We start from the raw sequence: 22,552 nt of genomic DNA, 5'->3' as shown, positions 1-22,552 counted from the left end.
TTTGAATTTGGTCAAGCGAAGACTTGATTGCTATCTCATCAATTAGTGGTGCTTTCAATTCTGTCAAAACCATAGATGGTTGTAAGCGATCAATACCAAGAGGTTTAAAATCGCCAGCCTTTTCAACACTTTCAAACACATCTATTTCTGTGTTTTCTAAAGGCTGAGTTTGTTCCCCGACATCTACAACTTTTGGCATTAACTTCGCCAGCTCTTTGGTGTGCAAGGCAGTTGTCTCCTCATATGAAATGGACTCAGTTACTGTCTTGGTTTCCTTCAGATCGGCATGTGTAGATTTGGCTATAACTACTGCCTGTTTTTTCAAGTCGTATGTATCAGTTATAGTATTCATGCTAATAATTTCCTCTGTTGAGAATGCTAGATTCTTGCCAGGAATAACCTCTGCACAACCTCTTTCAGGTTTGAGGGTTTTCATGTCATCTTCTTTGGTGAGTGTTTCTTGCAGTGTAGTGAGTTTTGGCAGCATAAGCTTGGAATCCGTGTTAGCACTAGCGTGTTGTGGTATAACTCTATTAATCTCTTCTAGCGGTTTTATACCATCATAAGTCATTAGCTCAGTAATGATTTTATCATTTTTCACTTGTTCTGTTTGCAGTTTTGCAGTGTATTCCATGGGGGCATCGGTATTTGTTAATTCTTCTTTTTCTAATATAAGTGGTTTCATTATAATTTGCGCTTGCCGCATGCTGTCTTCCATGTCATGATGTGCCATTTGGTCAGAATTTTTTAGAGTTATAGCCAGATTACTCAATTGCTCCAATGCACTTACCTCTGTTACAAGCATTTCGTGTTCGGTTCCTTCAATGTAAGACTTAACATTTTCGGTCTTAATTGAAGAATCAAAGGTATTTTCTTTTTGTAGAGTTAGATCAAAACTCTCCACCTGTAATTGTTGATTACACTCATTTATTGTTGGTGTGGCTGCTTTTGCTGTGCACTCCAAGGTCCGCAATGGACCGGTTTTTTCATACGGCGTTACGCCAGATGTTACCGTCTCAGTCAGCATGCTTTCAACAAAAGGTTTTGCACGATGTTCGTCGATTTTGAAGTTATCCACATTTCCTTCCTTGGCGTAAACATTGGTAAATGTCTGCACCTGTGCCGGTTTAAGAATATTTTCTAAATTAATATTTGGTGTGACGAATGGCGCAATATCTATCGATGGTAATTCAGCTGTCACTTCATATGGTTGAATTTGAGTAGTGGAAACTCCATGTTGTGCACTTGCCAGTGTCGATTTAATTTGTGTAAACGTTACTTTGTCCTCTTCCAGTGGATATGACGCCTCAGTTGGCGTTGTTTCATTTACTATTGGTAAGCCCAATGATTTGGTTAGACCAGCTTCATTTGCTTGCGAAAGTGTTTGTTTAGGAGTTTTGAAGATGCCTTCCCGTTCAGCGATCTGTTCGGTATATATTGTGGGTAAATGTTGAATTTCGTGTTCAATGCTGGCATGCTGTGTAGGCACTGCCGCCGTATCTTTAACAGGAGTATAATTTTCGTATATATTTTCTTGTTTGACTAAATTTGTAGTTAGTAATGATTGCTCTGCGCCTTCTTTTGCCATGTTCGCTTTTAGTTCTGGCTTTGGTAAATTACTGGCAGTATGTAGAATGTTGGCTTGCTCGAATAATGGTGCATGCAAATGCTTCTCGCTTACAGCTAGCAGCGCATTTTTCTTATCAAATGCTGGTTTGTCATGGAAATATTCTGCATCTTCAATTATAACGTTTTCGCTGGCTATAGCAGAATGTTCGGCAAGTGTCCAAATGCCTACGAGTGGTTGCTCTTCATTTTTCGGCAGTGCCATCGCATCGGGTCGTGAGTCTTCATAAGCTATAATTTCCGATATAATGGTCTCATTCAAATTTTGATATTGCGAAATTGCTGATGAAGTCGACACTTCTACCTTATCGATTTCGCCAACGCCTTCCAAGTCGAAAACATTTTCGCTCAGCGGTAGCTTTAGCGTCCCCTCTGGTGCAGCTGATTGTGCTGTTGCTTCATATGGTTGTGTTTTTTCGAAAAAATTTTCACGCTCATACATTAAACTTTGCTGTATTATTTTCGCATCTTCCATATTGAAACTCACTGTTGCGGAGAATTCTTTGTCTTTACGACGTGCCTTTAAATCAGCTTCCTTTTCAAACACATTTGCCTCTTGAATTGAAATTTCAAAGATACTATCAGCTGTCGGCTCACCAGTAGTTTCCAAGGATTTTATACCTTTTAATTCATCAGTAGTATTATGTATATAAGTCGTATGCGTCACCGCGGCCTTTTGAGTTAACTCATGCATTTTCATCTCTGCTGGACCTCTCATATGTGGCTCTTCGCTACTACGCGAATCTTCATTTTCGCTGATGATTGTTGTTAACACTTCCACTGCAGATTTATTTGGTACTAACTCTACATTGGCAACTGTGCCTGTCGGCACTTGTTTACTTTGATAGTCTTTAATACCTTCCAGCGCTTCATCCGAGGATTGTATTGTAGATATCATTTCGGTGAAATTATACAGTGCTTGTTGGTTATCCAATTGTGATTCTACGAATTCAGCCAAAGTCTCAATAGGTTGCGTGCTCAGTGTATCAGCAACAGGCAACGTGTTTGTGGTAAGAGGAATGGCTTCCTTTGAAACGGGCATTTCAAGTTGTGTCAGTGTTGACTCTTTTTCATGAGTTGCCGTGGTGGTGATTCTCAGCGACTGATTTACTTCGAAGCTAGTGCTAATGGCTTGCCTAGCTGGCATTTCCTCGGTAGCAAGTGCTGTTACTGCATCCAATGTTGTTTGCTCGTGAATATTAGAAGTTCTCTGTGCTTCAAGGCTTAATTCGGCAAACGCTGTTTCTGGTTTGATTTGATCTTCAACATTGCGCGTCGTATGTAGTGGCAGCACTTCTGAGTGCTCCAAGGGCATACATGCCTCGGGTGTGGCTTCATGTAGCGTCTGTAATGTTGGCTTTTCTGGCAAATGTAATTGTTCGTCCGTTTCTGTTGTCCTTACTTGATAAATGTCTATCGATTGCATTATTCTGCCTGGACTTGGTAAGAGTGTTTTCTCAACATGCTGTTCTTGCTTTGCCAGTTCAGTGTGCGTTTCCAATACAGGTTGCACTTCGGTGACACCTCCAAATATAGTATCGATAGTTTTTGTTGCTTCAGCCAACTTAGGTGAATCCATTTCTAATGTTTCAGGAATTACTTGTGGCTGCATTTCCAACACATTAGGTGCTGCCAAATTGATTTCAGTGTGTTTGAGCTTGGCCGTTTGACTGAAAGGTTGCAGTGTAGAATGCCAATCTCCTTCTATTTCCAGTGCTTGATTCTCTTTAATCGATAGAGAAGTTTGCTCAACGAAAAGGGATTTCGCTTCAGCAGTATCGGGCTTTTGTGTTGGTAACACATTTTCTTTGTCATGTGACTGTATAGTGCTAATATCGACTACTGCTGTAGCACCTTCGTAGCCCAGTTTTGTATGTTGCTCGCTCGGTTGTGAGCTATCCATATTCGTGGTGGTGTCACAAATTAAGCTTTCTACGCGCAACGCCACCGTGTTTGGTGTTGTAAGTGTACTTTTAGTCAGCTTTTCGTAGGGATGTATGTCTTCAGCAAGAGCTTCTGTGCGTTCTTCAGTCAACGTTTCATTTACTTGTCCGATAATCAGACTATGTGTTTGTTCAGGTTCCGCATTGACTTTCTTTGGCTCTACTTGGGCCATTAGATCTGAAAGTCGTTCTTCCAGAGGTGTTGTTTCTGTGCCGATGAGGTGTAAATTTTCAATCACATTAAGTTCAGCCTGTTTGGCTATCATATCCGTTTGCGGTACTTCAGCTAGAGGGCTTTGCAAGTCTGGTTGTGTTCCAATTAGGCTTTGCTGTAGAATTAAGCTCTCGAGCGCAGTGTTAGTATCTGGCAACTTGCTTGCCTTAAGATCCAGTACCGTTTCCGCTGCTTCACTCTGTATCACTTCTAGTGGCACTGTTTCTGAAGCAATTTCCATGTTCGCAATGAAATGCGTTGGTGCACTGGGCTGTTTAAATACATCCTCCTTATCAATTGATTTCTCTTCCTTTTCTACATATGCAAAATGCTCGACTATCGACGGTTGTACTACACGCTCAAGGGTTTCACCTTGCGACTCATAAGCACTGGTTGTATCTTCTGGCAGCACTTCTACGATCTCCATACTTGTATCTGAGGTCACAACACCAATGGGTACCTGCTTTTTGGCAAATGTCTGTTTGGAAATGAGCTTTTCAGTCGATTCATTACTTATTGATTGCTCTACAATCACACTCTTGTGAGCCACTAAATCCACTGTGGCCTGCTCAGCGACCTTCTCGTATAATTCGTCTGCTGGTATCTGCGCCACAGCATCTGCAACTGTCAACTCAAGCTGTTGTTGTGAAGTGTGAGGTATCAATGTAGGCTTAACACGCTGCTCGGACACTTTGGCGCTTACCAAATCCTTGATTGCGTCTTCAACAAATGGTTTATCCACTAGCATTGACTCAGATTTATCTATAGCCGGTAATGCTTGCACCAATTTTGGTTGTTTTTCGCTTACCAACTCTGCTGTAATTTGCTTCGTTTCAACTTCAATCACTTCGGGTGCACGACGTTCAACTTCTGATATAGATTCATGCAATTTTTCTTGTGGCCGCTGTCGTTGCGGCTGCAGACCTTCCTCTAATTCGAGCGTCCTGGATTCCTCTTGCATTGCCACAGCCTTCACTGGCGCGATTTCAGGATGTGCCACTTTCGGCTCGGGTCGTTTTGTAGACACCTGTATAACTTGTGTTAGCGCTATCGTTTCGATATTTTCTTGTGATAGTGTTTGAATTTGTATAGTTTCGTATGGTATGTCTTCAGATTGTATACTCTTTACTGTGTCGGTGTGGAAATCCTCGACCATATCGTGTGCTTTTTGTTTTTGTTGCTCTGGAATTTCTACAATTTCTTGAATTTGTTGCTGTTGTGATACTTTCTTTTTCATTTTTTTAACTTTTTCGCTTTTGAACTTAATTTCTTCTGCCGCTTGTTGTTGTATGACAATTGTTTGTTCATGTTGTACTTGTTGTTTTTGTTGTTGCACTTGTTGTATGATTTTCTCATCCACATGTGTGGCTATCAAAGGCGCTGTTGTTTCTGCGAATGCGAATGTAAGTAAATAAAAACTTGTCGTGCTCATGAGTATGGTGTTATATGTTTATACGCAAGTAAGAATGGCTTTAGTATGTTTGAAAATTGTTAGAATTTGTGTTAACATACATATGTATATACATCGGACAAGTGTGATAGCAAAAGTATGTATGTACAATAGATTTTTAAGAGTACAGATTCCTTATGTTATTTCGCTGCTGCTGAAAAATATAATATATAGTATACCTAAAGAAAAGTCAAAATTCATACAGCCAACTCATGCACATTAGCTCAGATAGCAACTTAAAGATTTCTCTGAGCCCCGAAGTTCCGCCTTCGTGCCAGAAACCATATTTATGGAGTCTACACATTGCTTTTATTGCTTCCTGTTGTATCTTAAGATCCAAGGGGATCAAATCAAGCATTGCATTTAGAGCTGGAGGTGGTACTCATGGCACCCGTAATGCATAAACATACACTTTTTTGCAGTGCGTGTAGTTCCCGGACTGTGGACTAAACCATGCTTCATCGCCACCAGACCACAGAGGCGTAAGTGATGATTGGTCTGATAAGTGATGTGTATATTCATAGGACCACAGCAGGTTTCAGTCCCCAGGTTTTACCCAGGTTTTTGGTAGAACTACTATATAAAGTTATCTGGCTGTTATGCGTTGTTGTTAGTTTCTTAGTTTTTGAACTGTGATAGTACACCATATTAAAAAGTATTTATTGTTGTTGACTATTTGGCGAAAAACTCTTCCCTTACAAGTGTCAAGTAGCGCAATTTCAAGATTTTGTTCTGCGTGATATTTTGGCGTTATCCATAGTTTCGTGTCCATAGTCGAGTTTCAACGTACAGTGCAACGAAGCTGAAAGCCATTTAGAAAATAGTGTTCTTTTAAGAATTGTTGGAGGACAAGTAACGGAATTGAATGAAATACACTTGGAAGAATTAATAAAGAGATACTGTAAGCAAAGTCACCTATGATACTTGATATACAGGGTCCAGCACTCGAAGTGTAACGAACTTCAGACCGCTCGCGCAGCTGATGCTCGGGCTAAATAATAGTCCAGAGTGTTATTTACAACCGCTCGGAAGCATTTTGTCAAGAGTTAACGTGCAAAAATCACAACCAGTGATTGTTCGTGAGCTCGTAAAGTAAATAAATTTTTTGTTTATCGCAAAAAAAATACTCGTTCCAATGATACTGGTAGCTTCGCGAAACGTCATGGAGGTGGCCATCAAAAGGCTGTAACGTCACGTGAAATGATTCAAAAATTAAAGAGGCTACTTGAGCGAAATCCTCAACGAAGTGCCAATCAAATGGCGAAAGAGCTGAAAATATCTGACCGTACCGTCCGCCGCATACTGAAAAATGATCTCCAAGTCAAGCCTTACAAGATCCAAAAAGAGAATGATCTCACACCAAAGTAGCAACAAGTCAGACTTGAGAAAGCGAAGGAGTTGCTTAATTTCCGAACATTTTGGTTTTCTGACGAGAAAATTTTTCAAATTGAACAATTCGTAAACTCCCAAATCGATAGGGTGTATTTGACCGAGAATTTGGGTCATCGATTGGCTACCAGGAGGCAGCACCCGCCACAGGTAATATGCCGCAGATCGGCGCTCTCCAGTCATTATCCAGGATTATTCTCTTTGGGCTATTTTGGAGAGCAAGGTCCGAACTAAAAGATTCACCAGTCTCGAGGCGCTGAAAACAGCCATTGCTCGCGAGTGGTCCAAAACACCTGCAAGTCACATTCGGGAAGCTTGCGATTCGTTTCTGGACCGTCTCAAGGCCATAGTCAAGGCAAAAGGTGATCATATCGAGCAAAAGTAAATTGATTCTTAATTTTGTATTATTTTCACACATTTTCTATTTTGAATTGAATAAAAATAATTTTTCAAACTAAATGTTTGGCCTTTTTAATTGGTTACACTTCGAGTGCCGGATCCTGTAAGAAGTACATTTACACAATAGCCGAGTGTGGGCTGTGGCCGATTTCCAAAATGCTGTTCTTCTGGTAGAATTTTCCACACAACTTTTTGGACAACTTCAAAATGCTATAAACCCTGTGCAAATCGGATCATTCTGCGCACAGATACATAATTATTAGTGCACATACATACATATTTTTGCACTTTTACAAGCTGTAGATATTCTGAAAACTTTAGCACAGTTTGAGCTTCAATAACATAGGGAATCACCACTTTTATTGATGAAATATTTGTAATTGTGATTTTATTTTATATTTATTTTGTTATACACACACATTTAAAGCAGGATGTCGCGCACATGTTTCATTGCACATACCATACACATTTTCTCGTTAGTTCCAACATACAATGCAGGTAAATTTCATATAACTCGTGACTACAAATGGTATGTTTGCGTGATACGAAGGAAAAAGTTGACATAAAATAGGAAACAGACAAACAAATTCTCTTTGACATTTATTTGCTATCCATATTATAACTATAATAGTTACCTTAGGGCTTACCTTAATTCCAATCAACTTGTTTGTTTTCATGTTGTTTGAGTTCGAGTGCGTTTGTGTTACTTTGGAAGCGCAGCTTAAGAGGAGTGAGGAGTAAGCACTTCAAAGTGAGCAATAGGCATAATCATAAGCGATAGATGGCTTGGAAATATTAAATTATTAATGTAGGTAATAGCAGAAAAATTTGTTATTTTCCTTTAAATTATAAAATACGTATGTAGTGTGCAATAATAATGCAGTAATGCAGTAATGCGGTATGATGCATTACAAGTACTTAAGATAATTATTAAGAATAAAAGCTTATATGATAACAATGCAGCAGCGGTAGTGAAAAATAAGTGTGGCGAAGGTGGTTATTGCTGAATTTCGCTTACGATTAGTTTAAGACGAAGCCTTCCGAAGAAAGTTTGTAGTAAAGTGTGGTAGTTTTTACAAGCACAATAGTTAGATTTCAGAACTAAAGGCCTTCACATTGCTTTTGTTTGTTCATTTGCTGTTGGTACGTTTAGTAATCAGTATAGAATATAGTATTAGCTACAGTCGTAGGGCGTAAGCAAATTAGTAATAGTAGAGGCGCAATAGTTTACAGTAACAGTACGAGTATTAAAGTTAGCAACAGTTGTAGTAGTACTTAGTTTGTTGAAGCACACGGTAGACTTATTGTAGTAGTAGTAGTGACTTCTATTGGGTAATTATACATATTGAGAATTCACTGCGAAAAGATAATTTTCTAATTGAGGTAATTAATATTTTTATTGGTTTTTTTTCCATTGATGTTAAATCAAAATTTTCTTCAAGTACTGTATTACGTATTAATAGTATTATTTTATATTTATTAACGCTAAATTGTATTTGTAATTTGAATTTTGTAATTTTGGGATGATTTAAATTTTTTGTTTTTTATTGATTAATTTTAATCATATTTGGAGTTTGGAGACATTGGTGGTGGAGTTGGTGGCCTTCTTTGGTTACTATTTTTTAAATTTTTATTTTCTTGTATTTATTTTATATTTTGTTTGGTTTCTACAATTGTTCAGTTTCTATATTCAAACCTTCTTCAACGACTAGCGTACGCTCCTCGACGAATGTTTCCTCTGTTAACGTACGTTGTGCATAGCGGTAATTATTATTTGTTTGTGCGTTTAGGGTGCGGCAAGCAAGCAGTTTTGAAGCAAATTTCATGGTGCATACGAAAAATAAAAATAAAACAATAAAGAATATTGCATTTCCATTAAAGCATTAATTCCACGCCTATTTAGCTTGTCAATTTCTTGCTTACCATATTTAATATGCGTTATGGCCTCATGACTTTCAATTATTTGCGAAGATTCAATTGTCCTCTAAATGTTTGTGCACATTTGTGTTAAGAGTGTTTAGCAGAAAAAGAAAAATATATACATACATATAATGCATTTTAGCGAAGTGTATATGCACACATACGTGGATAGATACATAGCATATTAAAAACAAAAGAAAACTCAATTAATTTCACATAGACACGTCTTCAATATTTATTATTGTATCATTATAAAAGTAATAAATCCCTTTTAGAAAAAGTTTTTTATGTATAAACAAAAATTCTTTACATATAATGAAAAAAAAATTAAAATTAAAAATTCTTTATATATTTCAGATTTCGCCCACAAAAGTCTTAACTCCCTTAAATGTACACATACCTATGTATACATACAGTCATGCACACCATCTACAGACTGATTGGAAGGCAAAACTACGAGTATAACAAGGGAGTGATTCCGGCTATACAGCGCCTCCAAAGGTAAATATTTGCTTTGAATTGTTTAATATTTTAATATGCATAGCATATCCTTTCTTTTCAGCCATATGTAAATGGTTGTGCAATAAACTGCTGTGTAGAGTATTTGTAAGTACGTATTTTAAAGAATTACTCTAAAAAACCAAGAACGAATTACCTCTCTTGTAAGAAATGCATTCATGTCAAATAAATATATTTTAACTGCAGCTTTGGAAACTTTCTGTCGTTCCAATTTAAAACGTCTAACTACTACGGACGTGGAAACATCAAGCTTCTCAAATCCAATGAGTTCTTAAGTGTCGCATCTTGTAAGTGTACATAGGGAGCACATAAGCTACCAATACTTGTAGATATACGTTTCTAAGAGATGTATTTTTTGTACAAAGAAACTTCTAAATATGCAAATATACATGGGCGCGTACATCCCTTATTTCGGTGTTTAACCGAGTTTGGCAAATGCTGTTCCACAAATGAAGAGACCCACAGCTTGATGTTGCTTTATGGCTCTTATGAAAAGCCTTTACATGGCACAAATACAATTGGAGGTTAGCCACAGTTTGTCGACAAGCGACAGCTATTAAAACAGCAATCATTTGGTGTTTCGGTTTACAGTAGGCTTCAACCCACCAAATAGTAGTCGCGCCCAATCCGATACGGCTACAGCCGCCGTTAATTTTCAAATTAAGGCTAAGTGCAAAACTTTCTATTGCCTAACTCAAAGCATTCATTTATAACGCTGACTTAATGCTTGGCTTGGCCATAGTATGTCAAAAATTAAGAAAATAATTTAGAAATATCAGTGATGACTGATATATATATAGCCATGCGTGATCACTATTTGGAAGATCCTTGGCCTTAGCAAGATGCAACGACTATAGTTTCAGGCCTCTACCTCCATGTGATATTGATAATTTAACAGGTTATATGGTTAAAATGGAAATAAAGTTGCCCATTCTTCACGCGAGGAGGGGGCACCTATCAAAATTTCCCTGTATGGGGTGGAGTTTTGGCTTTAGGACAATGTAGACATGAAAATTTAAACATTTTTAAAGAAATTGCTTATGGCTTACAAGGGCAAACTTCCAAGTGTATTTCAATTTAGAAAACCCAGTCTGCCGTACTTATGGGCCATATGTACTTATTGACAAGTATTGACAATTTCTTCTATGGAAGTATAGTTAATTTTCCCACAAATCTACATAAGTTTAAGTTTCAAACTTTGTGCAAGTTTAAGAAAAAATTCAACAAATTTTCATACAAATTTTAAATTTTTAAACAAAATTTTTAGACAAAAAAATTTTCAATATATGTGTCTATGTAAAAAAAATAGTAGTAGTTTCTAATAAAATAAGACGTAATAGCAAATCATGCAAAGCGTGGCAAACCTCTTTAGCAGATATTGTCCAGTCTTGCGTAATAAAATCTTCTCTTTCAAATCTCCTTATTACTCTCTCAATTTCAATTTCACATGTCTCAATCATGCGTATGAACGCTTTGAAACCAACAGTAGCGGCTAAGACCGTCTCATCCTCGGTCGTCGATTCTCCCAATATTTGTGTAATCAATTCTTCGTGACCTTCCCGTTCGACCAGTTGAACAAGTGCAGCTTGCGATTCTGCCTTTTGCAAGGCAATGAAAATATTTTGCTCATACATGTAGATGATTTCATAGGTTGTGCAACCGTAACGCAACAGCAAACCAATAGTGGCTAAATCACGCAATGCTGCCTCACCGGTTGAACCGAAGGACTCGGCATCAATCGTTTCGAGCAAATCATTGATTTCTTCATGTTGCCGTATGACTATTAGATCCTCAATTGTAATGATCTTTTGTGAGATTTTTCGACGTATCGTTTGCACTGTTTCTGTAATCTCAATGGTTTCCGTGGTTTTCATAGACGTAGTGGTTGTGGTTATGATTTTGCTCTTTTGTTGTGAGGCCAACAATTCAGCATCAGCGATTTTACGATCTTTTACTTCCATCACTTCGGATACGCCACTCTCTTCAACCACTACAGATAATGGTTTCAGCTTTCTAATCACATTCACGGTACTCTCGATTTCCGTTTCTTCAGCGGGTACAATTGATATTTCAGTTTTATGCACCTTTTGTTGTAACTGTGATTGTTCGCTTGACGACTTTTTCGCGGATGTTGATTTTTTAACTATGGTCTTCTTTTTGCTCTTCAGTTTTTCCTCGGTTTCCGTTTCCGTGAATGCTGTCGTTGCCGTTGTGGCAAGATCGAACTTGCCACGCGACATTGTCATACCGATCTCATTGATCAATTTGCATGTATAGAAGCCAATATCTTCGTATGTTACATTTAATATTTCAAGCGTAGCAATAGTTTCCTCGACTCGCAAGCGATATTTGTTAGATTCTCTAAGCTGTACATTGTTAAAATACCATTGAATATCTAATGCAATAAAAAGATAAATAGATTTGTTAGAGGCAAAAACTAGCCAGCGTTCTAGGTTAATTTGTTATTCTATATGCCCACACATACATACATACATATATAAGTATGTACGCGGCAATACTGTACCTGGTTTGGGATTTCCTGCAAATTGAATTTCGAATTTGGCAATTTCGCCGGTGGCTGCACGGCAATCACGCAATTCATTTACTATCGATGGCGAGCATTTAGCAGCTACAAGCAAAGAAAATTGCAAGTTTCACAGTTTTTAAATTAGGTTAAGCTAATTATTTACAGCGCTTACACAACTAATGGGAAGTAAGGGGAGGTAGTAAGCAAAATACATCTAAAGGGATTTAGACAGACAATTGTAGGTACATAAATATATATTACGAGTATATTATATATGTATGTATTGAATAATAGGGATTTTGTTCTTTATTGCACGAATGCTTGTGCCTGTGTACGGTTATTTAACCTAAGATTGTAACGAAATACGAACGAACATTTTATGTAATAGTCAAGAAGCAGTAAAGAGTGTGGAAGTACTTCAAGGTTTGGTGTCACATTTGCACTACCATTATTTTATCGCACAGAAGATGTAACGTTAAAATGTGTGAGACAGTGTCTCCCAGCAAATAGCGAAGAGTTGCTTTATGTAATATATATTACTTATATATAATTGGCGCTTGCACCCTTTTTGGATGTTTGGCCGAGCTCTTATTCCTATGTATCTTGATGCTATTCTTCAAATGAGTCGCTTTAGTAATGCGAATCAGATACGCAAAGTTGATTTCAAAGCACCTAGGATATTTCTGTCGCAGCACATGCGCCTGATTCGACCAAGGGCGGCTTGACACTCACATACTTGATGTAATTGTATTCTCTTCTATATACCTCAAAATGCAAACATCACATCAAGCCATATCTCTCATCCCAATACTGGGAAGATACTCGTTAGGGGTGCTATAAATCCCGTATTGAAGCTAACAATGGTTATTAAATCCTGGTTGTCCAAGATCTGCAGAAACATAGTTCTAGCTAAGTGTGGGCCGTCGAGAAATATTTGAGGCTGCATACATGGTAATCGTATAGTAGATACCTGACATCCGCCTTAGTACAGGTGAATTGCACTCCACAATCAGCTAAAATCTAGTGAATATTCTCACCAAACTAGCTTTTGCTACACAGTACGTCTGCTTGTTAGCTGCCTTTGAAATCAGTATGTACTGATAGCCATACAAGTGTCATGGTCTTACAAGCGCTGAGCTTATTTAACCCGTAGATAGCCTCGCAAATAATTTTTGAGCATATCTCAGCTCCACCTCCACAACTACTTCGCTACTAACTAGAGCGACTGCGAATGTCAAACAAGTTCTGTTAAAGTTGTACCAACTCTTGTGCTAATTTCTAATGACAGTCGTCTCGTTGCTGGCAATAAAAGCAAAAAAAGAGTGAAAGAGAAAGGCCGATGGGATGCAAGGAGAGGGCGGGGAGAGGTGGTGCTGGTATGGTTAGGAGCGTGCGGATTACGAACGATGACTATGTTTGCGCCAACCGCTTTATGCTGCTAATGAAATTCATCAGATTTTCAAAGTCAGCGCCAGCTATATCAGCTTGCGTGGCAAAGAAGTAGGAGCCAAGATGCCTGGATCTTAGGCCCGCCAGAGCAGGGCAGCTAAGGAGAAGGTGCTGAGATGATTCCATATCATCCTCCATACATCCAGCGCAAAAAGGACTCGAGGTGATTCCAAGTCTCACAGCATGCATTCCTCGCGCATTGTGTCCTGTGAGAGCCCACGAGATTAGAGAGCTGATATTTTGTCAGCCTCAGGAGCTCGCCCAAGCGCCTCCGGTCCACACGTGGCCAGAAGAATTTCGCGACCTTACACGTTTGTATACTTGCCCAGCGCTCGCTGAGTTGGTGCGATGCCCATCTTTTCAGGAGCAGACCGCAGGTAGTCAGGGGGATCCCAATTCTCTCCCTTCGCGGGGAAATCACCTCACATGTCCCTTGTCTGGCCAGCTCATCCGCCTCACAGTTTGCCGCAATGTCGCTGTGACCAGGAACCCAGATGAGGCTGATGTCAAAGAATTCGGACGCAGTCGAAAGCGAGGTCAAGCTTCCTTGATTAATTCCGAATGCACCGTCATAGACCCGAGGGCCCTTATTGCCGCTTGGCTGTCGGAGTAATTGTTTACTTTCTTGATTGTTAGTACGCATTTGAACAGCCAATCAACTGTCTCCTTGATTGCGGCTACCTCTGCCTGGAACACACTGCAGTGGTCCGGTAATCTGAATTTGAGTCTGATGGGGAGCTCCTCGCAAAAGACTCCTCCGCCAATGCATACCATTAATTTGCATAATTATAAAAATATCTACCCGAAACCACTGGCTTCTATTGAAAAATATGAAACATCGACGTAGTTGGACGTCTCTGAAATTGTTCTTCGTTTTTCATGTAGATATAAAGCTGGAAAATAAAGCAGAATCAAGGTAACTTAACTGCTGTTCTATGGAATGCTGGCCAGCGACTGCAGTTGATGTTGCCCTTAAAATTTGCATACATCAATTTACACCAGAACTCGTGAAATTGTTGTTGTTGCAGCAGTAACTTTGTCCTGTCAGTGTAGTGTAAATCATCCGTTGTCTTCGTCTAGCTCATCTAACGGTAGGCCCAGGAAACTTTCTGTTTCGACATGTTGGGTCCAGAGGGAGAGGGGTGTTAGATGAATGGTTTTGATGGGGCATGTGAAAAGGTGGTTACTACCGTGCGGGGTGCCTTCATATGCCGGACATACATATGTTTGGTATGTCGGGGTCAATTCTGTACAAGTAGGAGTTTAACCTGCTACAGTATCCAGAACGTAATTGTGCCAAGGTTGCGCGAGACTTTCGGTGAAGTTGAAGCTCTTCGCTGATGACAGTATTCGAGGGTCGAGAGCTTAAGAAGGTGGTAAGAGTCTCCCGATGAATGTCGTTGTAGTTGTCGGTCTGTTTTGTCCTGGATCTCGTCCGCGTAATTGAGGAGGTGAGTTCTGACGTGTCTGGGAGGCGGTAACTCGTGAAGTCACTTGGGATGCTGCTATGATCTTGCTATCTTCAGTGAGTACTACCTCAACTAGTTTATAGTCCACTCCCGGATTTGTCAGAAGGTATTTGGTAGTTCTACTATTGTAAGGAAAGGAGCTTGAGTTTAGATGTACGGAAAGGTGTAATGCATTCCACATGGCTTCCCCTTTATTGCAGACTACTTTACATTTACTTCACATTACTACTTCAACCCGAATAACTGAATTTCTAGTTTTGAGGACTAGTTGGCAGTCCAATACCAGAATCGGATATGGTACCTATGTACTCTAAATTCTCTCGATTATTGATACTGCAACCACACATATATAATATATAGGTATGCATACTACCTTTAGCTGTGCGCTTCTAAGCTCTAAAACAGGATTTCTAATATCTAACGTAATATATACATATTGTATATGTTTGTATGTACTTACATGAGAGGTGTTGTAAGACGGCAGTGTTCTGTAAGTTTCTTTATGATATACAAATATTCCTATATGTACTTTCGAATATGTTTGTCTGTTTTATACTTTTAGCTCGATGATCGCTGTGAGACTATTTGGTATATACGTATGTATGTAGGTATGTATGTGAAATTGAGTAAAAAGCTATTGAAAATGTTAGCCACAGTAACGAAACAATACAAAACACCGTAAAAGCCAGTTTTAATTAGATACAGTCAATAGCGCTAGTGATAAGTGGAGTTCAATGAATGATTGGAAAAAGGACTATTGTTAATAAGCTCAATTTAAAGATTCTATTCTTTTTATTTAGATTAGTAAATTTTTATAATTGAAATTCAAGTAGCTTTAATATGGGTATGCCAATTCTGTCATTATGGTTTTGCTTGCTTGTTTGTTAGTTATTTCTACGGTGGTAGGTTCTAATCAGGATACCAATGTAATGTTGTTTCTGTGGTGAGTGATGAATATGGATACTGTAAAAAAGATAAGTGCTTAACGAAATTTTGTAATTCTAAATTTAATCTCAGTTATGGCGTATACTTTTGGGGGCTAGTGTTGATATTTAATAAAATTTTCTTTGAATGGGAGGGACGCAGGGGGGCGTGGGGGTGGTTTAGGGAAAGCTTTATGGCTTTATTATGGTGCTAGCTTTTAACGTTACACACATATAAAGCTTTATATATATATATTGAAAAACATACATACATATATGTACATATACATATACATATGCATGTTGCTATTATTTAAATTTTTTACATGGAAATAGACCGAATTCGACCACTTCCTGTCGCAATGCTAACAAATTAATTTAGTTTTTGGAACTTTGACAAACAAAAGAGGGGAAAAGTTGGAAGTAACACATAGAAAATAGCGACAATGTAAACATAAATACAGACGGTAGTTGTAGTTGGTTTATTTTTAACAGAAGAAAATAATGTGGTTTATTTTTTTATTGAAGTAGAATTAAAACACATATACACATATAAAAGGAAAACAAGACACTGATAATAATATCTTACAAAAATAATACCAATCCACATGGAATTGGCATAAATTTGTAATTGCTATTGTTAAAAGAAATAAGCTTACCTTTAAGCGCCTTCTGCATCTCCTCCATATGGGTAACCCACTCCGGTTTGCGATAGTCCTTAGTTCCAACGATGCCTTTAGTGTTGTTGTAATAAAGAGTAGTAGAGTATTAGAGCAGAAAGAAGATTAATTAGTAATCAAGTAATCAAGTCAAAGTGCTGTGCCTGTGTAATACGCATTGTAAACAACAAAATACGTGTCTAGAAAAATAGTATAGCTTAGAGTTAAAATTGTTTTGCTAACCCCTAAATGTGCATACATATGTACGTTTTTGTAACTATTGTACACAAATGTTGGGGGGCAGGAATTTATATACAAGGGATTTTTTGGGATAGGATTTAAAATATCTATGCTGCTTCCTGCAAAGTAAAATTTTATATTAAACACCGGAGTGCAATGCAATTGCACATATTTACAAACATTATATATACAATAGACATGTTTTTCGAATATGTCTAAGCCATATTACCAATGTTAGAATCCTACCTTCAACCGCAAAGAGCGCCGTGGTCACTGCTACACCCAATGGATTGTGAGCCTCAAAACTAATAGTGCCCACATCATCGGGATAAACGTGATTGATGACAAGCACTGATGTGCCATCTTCGAAATTTTCGATTTGATATTCTTCAGAAGCGAATATCTCCTCGTCGTCGCGCATCCATTTAATTTTCGGCTTTGGTTTGCCAATTACTTTAACTTCCAATTTCGCTAGTTCACCCTCTTTGGGTTCGATTTTTTCCGGTAATTTCTTAATGATTTTCGGTGGTTGTTCGTCGATTGATAGAGTCTGCGGCAAGCGAAATGAGAGAGGTAGATATGAAAAAATTGTTCTTTGTTTTTCTTTAATATGAGCATACCTTATCTAGCAGATCCTCTTCGGAGCCAGTGAGTCCAGTGATTTCAGAATCGGGGATATATTCAAATGCTATAAAAATAAATAAGCGTATTAATTATTTAATGGCGTATAAGTAGCCTGTGTGAAAAAGAAAATGGCTAGTAGGGGAACTAAGTTGTAAATTGTATAGCAAAATAAGACGTACAGGCAAATATTCGTATGACGAAGGATAAACAATAAAACCATTAGCATTTGGGGTTAACAAAGTAAGAATAAATTGTTAACTTAATATTTTTTTTGTTATTTTTCATATATAAATACAAGTTGGTCCATATACAAGTTTCTTTTGTTTGGTTTTGCACTGATAGCTTAACCTCGTTTGGGATCTTGACTCTCAGTTATATCTTCATGAAGCGAAACTAATCAACATTCGGAGGAAATATGCAGCCTTAAGGGGTAACACCACTGTAGAAATTTCAAAAAATTGATTTTTTTTTATAAGCTTAAAAAATTCTTTGAACCTTTTACAATACAGAACAAAAAGTTTTATACGTTACCGAAGTCTATTTCATAAATATTTTAAGCTTTTAACCAAGCGTTAGTGACTGCTACCTAACGACTTCTCCAAATTTCCAAACTTTAAACGCGTTTTTCTCAAAACACGTTTTCTGAAATTTGCACGCAGCATAACTCAAACAATTTTAAATATTTTTAATCAGGTTTTTCACTACGTCTGTATAATAACCTTCTTAAGAGAAGAGCGTAAAGGATTTTCGATAGATTAATTTAAACGATTGTTATAATTATTTAAGTTCCGTTTTTTTAGTCCAAAATAGAGTTTTTTCCTTCAAATGCTTGCTAATTCCACAAAAATAAATGTTTTTTAAATCCCCTACGTGTTTCTCTAGCTATTCTTATCTAGATTAAGAAAAAAATGTTTCTTTGTTCCAGATTAAAATTTGCACCCTCTGTGCTGCGTGCCGCGGAGCTCCTTCAAGAGAAACCACATTACAAAAATGTCTCCGATGCCGCCATTTTGTAAAATTTTTCGATCAAACTTTGTAGTTTTGTATTTTAGTATATAAGTAATAACTTCCCAAATCAGAGTGATTGTTTCCCCTTTCCTTCTATACAAAAAAATTCTTTAAAAATCGTGTTTATTTTACGCGTGTGCAGTGGTGTTACCCCTTAAGTTAGAATGCAAAGCACAAACGAAATGATCGGAAAATTACCAATTTTGTTTTTGTTTCACTTATTTCCAGAGAGAGAGAGAGAGAGAGAGATAGTGCTGTGCAGCGCAAAAAGTGATTTAATTGAAAATAAATTTTTGACAAAGTTAAGTTTTCAACGCGTCTGTGATCAAAAAGCCTGCCATACCAGTTAGCTAGTGAGTAATGCCCTCGGCTCCCGTCTATGTACAGTGCGTACCGCGATAAAAATCTAACTGCTATGGCCAATTCAATTGAAGAACATCTCTTCCTTAAATATTTCAATAAATTAATTTGGCACAACGCTGTCGGTTTATTATACGGCATGGTTTAATTTAATCGTCTATTGTTCGTATATTCAAAGCAAAAACAAAAATAGGCTTCATTACTGCTTCTCAAGTTGCGTCATGGAACAGTTCGAATGCACATTAAATTTAAAAACCGTTATTCTAATCAGGCGCATTTTAAACTCAGCCGCAAGAATTTTATTGAACATGTATGGTATACGAATAATTCAAAAAACAATTTTGATCTTTAAGGCGTACCCGGCTGTATACGGTAGGTTCTACGGCGAAGAAGACAGTGCGACAAAGCGTTGCTATGGCAGTCAAGTTTGCATTACCGAAACGTCGTGAATTTACGAGTATATCCGCTCAAGTATGATACTTTCACATGTGTAGCATTCCTAAAATTTTATGCGGAATATTTCATGCTGTTACAACAAACAAAAACCAGAAACATCTTCAACGAGAACTTGGAAAACTACAGTCTGTGTCAGGAAAAAGGAACCGCGCTTATTTATGAAGTATAGAAGATATATATTTAAAATTTTTTTGCATGAAAGTATGTATAAAACTACGAGTTCCAAATGCTCAATAAGCCCTGTAATCTTCATCGTTGTTGAGTATAGCCTGGCATCTTCTTCATGCTTTGAACCAGCTTTTCTGTATAGCTCGTCGACAAACAAGACTAGATTTTGCGAACTTGACGTACGAGTTGCTTTAAAGCATGGGCTGACTTTCCGGCAATATTCGTTTTCATAATTCCCCGCACATTTTCAATGGGGTTGTCGTCTGGGGACTGGTAAGGCCAGTCTATTACTGTGACGCCATTTTCTTGGGATATAGGATATATTCGCCTCCTTCAGTCGTCGTTCGATGGTGTTGATACTCACTTCCCTTTTTAGCAAGAACTGATCATGTTTGGCGTACTCGCAAAGAAGGGTCCCGCTTAAAATATCGGACGTTCACTTTATCCTGCGTTTTTGTCGTCACTCGCTTCAAGCCGCGCTCGAAAAAGTCATCAACATTTTTGTACACTTTATACCGCTGATTTCACATCACAACAAACGTTTTTGATTTTTTAATCACTTTTGCAGCCCCGGCGTAAGATAATAGGACCTTTCGAATGCGTGCATAAAAATACTTGAGGCGGTATTCTTCTCACTAATTTTTGTTTGGTTGCGTTTACGGGAAAGTTCCGAACGACACTAACCTGAGATAGCACTGGCGTCGTAGCCCTTGAGTGGGACTATTACGCAGAAAAAGTGGAACGAAATAACGGTTCTTTTCTTCTGACACAGACTGTAGCTTGACAGTTTGCACTACTGTGAAGCTAGTCGCGGTAGTCACTGGACAGTAATCGCATTCACTAAATAAACCATAAAATATCGAAGTCATGATTTTTGTTAATTCAATTTTCTTAATTAACTTGCATATGGGACACATTTGATTTGTAATAAAGCCATAAAATACCACAAACATGATTTTTTATTACTAAATTTTTATAAATTATTTTAATTGAACTTGGAAACCTGGAAAATTTGATTTTTGCTAATTAAATTAATGTTTTCTTAGGGTCACATTTCAAAAAAAGCCATAAAATTAGAGAACAATTATTTTCGACATATTAATATTTTTTGAAAATAAAATTGCATATGGCCCAGATTTAAAAAAAAGTATAAATTATTTTCGGTAATTAAATTATTTGTGGAAGCAAACTTAAGTTATTTTTTAAACTTGTATATGAATAACTCTTCTCTTGAGATTAGAAAAAAAAACTTTAGCCGCGTCAAAACATGATATACTCCGGTATATCCATATTTCCAACGCATCTAATTTATTAACACTAATATCAATGCAAGGATAATACAACTAAAACTGAAACGAAATATATTTTGTAGAAAGAGAGAATGCAGTAGAGTTTAATACAAACAATAGAGGATAGGAAAAGAGACAGGGAGTTCACTTTCGGGTAGTGCGCATGCTTTTAATGACAGACCATAAACAAGAAAATTAGCATCAACAAAATTAATCCTAGCCAAACAAATCTACACACATATACACACTTATTTGTAAGTGTTAACTAACAGCAAGAATCTTTTATGTAGTTATGCAGATAAAGTAAAGGTTTGTATGTAAAAAGTATATTTGTAATTTCTAAGTTCTAATAAATGGAAGTAGTTTCATTAGTGTTCAATGTGCAGGATTGCAATATGTTTATTAAATCTGTTTTTGCATTATTCTTGTATGGTGCTCTACCTTGTATATTAACAAATGTTTTTGTTAGCGCTTCGCCTATTTTATTGCTGGCCACACACTTGTATTCGCCATCGTTTTCGGGGAATACTTCTGTTATTTGCAACTGACATATACCATCGGCATCCTGTGATATAATCGTCTCTTTGGTTTCAACAACTTTCTCTTCATTATGGTACCATTCCACACGCGGCGTGGGCTTGCCAATAACTTTGCATGTGAGTAATAACGCCTCGCCATCCATTACCGTAATCGGCTCTAACAATTCTTCAACGAATCGTGGCGATTCGAATTCTTCCACTGTTTCTTGTGGGCTATCTTCAATTAATTTTACAGTGGCAGTTGACGTTACCGAGCCACCAACATTTTCCGCACGACAAGTGTAATGACCGACATATTTCCGCTGGAAGTTCTCTATTAGTAGTGTAGACTTGTTCGCTTGCGAAACTATACGACATTCTGTTGAACTCTTGATGGGTTCAAGATTTACAAACCATTGGAAGGAGGAGAGTGGTTCTGATTCTACAAGAACTTCTAAAATGGCCACTTCATTCTCGTCAAAGAATTTCGGTTGTAGTGGTTGTATGAAGCGTGGTGGTATAATCTCATTATTGGGTTTTTGATCGGTCACCATTACCGAACCGGATGATTTGGCCTCTCCCACTTTATTCGTTGCACAAACTTCATATTTGCCTGTGCGTTTGCGATTCATATTAACAATTTTAATTATGGTGGTCGTCTCTGTGGTTTCAATGGTAACATCTTCATTGATTTGTATCTCTCGTCCATTACGCAACCAAGTGATTTCCGGACGTGGTGAACCTTCATACTTGGCTTCGTACAATAAGGTACCACCATTGGGTATAACCTGGGCACTCAGTGGTGTCACTTTTGGTGGTTTTAATACCTCCAGTGGTGCCTCGTCGACGCGGCTAAGTATGTTGGCATTACCAATAGCGCGTCCGAAATCGTTTTGTGCTTGCACAGAGTATGTAACGGCTTCATTGGGTGTTGGATTAATGACTTCCAAAGCCACATCGCCGGTTTCTTCGTTGTAAAATGTTTGTACAGTTTCGTTGGGTATAACTTCCTCTGTGCCGCGATACCACTTGACTTGTGGCATTGGCTTGCCAACTACTTGACATGTCACAGTGACTCTCAACAATTCGGGTTCCTTCTCTTCGGTGAACTCGATTTTGAGTGGCTTAGTGAATTGTGGTGCAATGCCTTGTTCTTTTTCTAAAGTTATGAATATTTTAAGAGCAGTTAAATTGTTTATTATGAGTGTGCTATAGGTATAGTAGTTTTTTGTAATAGTGGTGTGCATAAGAATTATTGGGACACATACATACATATAATATCATATATGTACATTTGTATAATACATCAGAATTAAGAGACTGACATGAGTATTACTTACTATAGGTATAATAAATATGTGGAGAAGAAAAGTATATTCGGAAGCTGGTGCACATTGTTAGA

The 22,552-nt window shown here is 37.8% G+C and overlaps 1 protein-coding gene and 1 long non-coding RNA gene across 3 annotated transcripts in view; one reads left to right on the top strand and one right to left on the bottom strand.

Annotated features, from left to right (window-relative positions):
* LOC129240325 (uncharacterized) overlaps positions 1-9,635 on the top strand; it is a 78,563-nt gene extending 68,928 nt beyond the window's left edge. For both annotated transcript variants that reach the window (XR_008582062.1, XR_008582061.1), the window contains 2 exons: positions 9,299-9,442; positions 9,504-9,635. This is a non-coding gene — a long non-coding RNA (uncharacterized LOC129240325). The remainder of the gene's footprint in view (positions 1-9,298; positions 9,443-9,503) is intronic.
* The window catches only part of LOC129240323 (titin), a 149,096-nt gene that overhangs the window by 57,595 nt on the left and 68,949 nt on the right, over positions 1-22,552 (bottom strand). The window contains exons 17-21 of the mRNA XM_054876062.1: positions 21,074-22,309; positions 17,348-17,415; positions 16,974-17,277; positions 16,488-16,562; positions 3,895-3,933 (exon numbers count right to left, since the gene is read on the bottom strand). Of these exons, the coding sequence (XP_054732037.1) occupies positions 3,895-3,933; positions 16,488-16,562; positions 16,974-17,277; positions 17,348-17,415; positions 21,074-22,309 (1,722 nt within the window). The remainder of the gene's footprint in view (positions 1-3,894; positions 3,934-16,487; positions 16,563-16,973; positions 17,278-17,347; positions 17,416-21,073; positions 22,310-22,552) is intronic.

Source organism: Anastrepha obliqua, chromosome 3 (assembly GCF_027943255.1).
Source record: "Anastrepha obliqua isolate idAnaObli1 chromosome 3, idAnaObli1_1.0, whole genome shotgun sequence".
Lineage (NCBI taxonomy): Eukaryota > Metazoa > Arthropoda > Insecta > Diptera > Tephritidae > Anastrepha > Anastrepha obliqua.
This window is presented reverse-complemented; position numbering and strand designations above follow the sequence as displayed.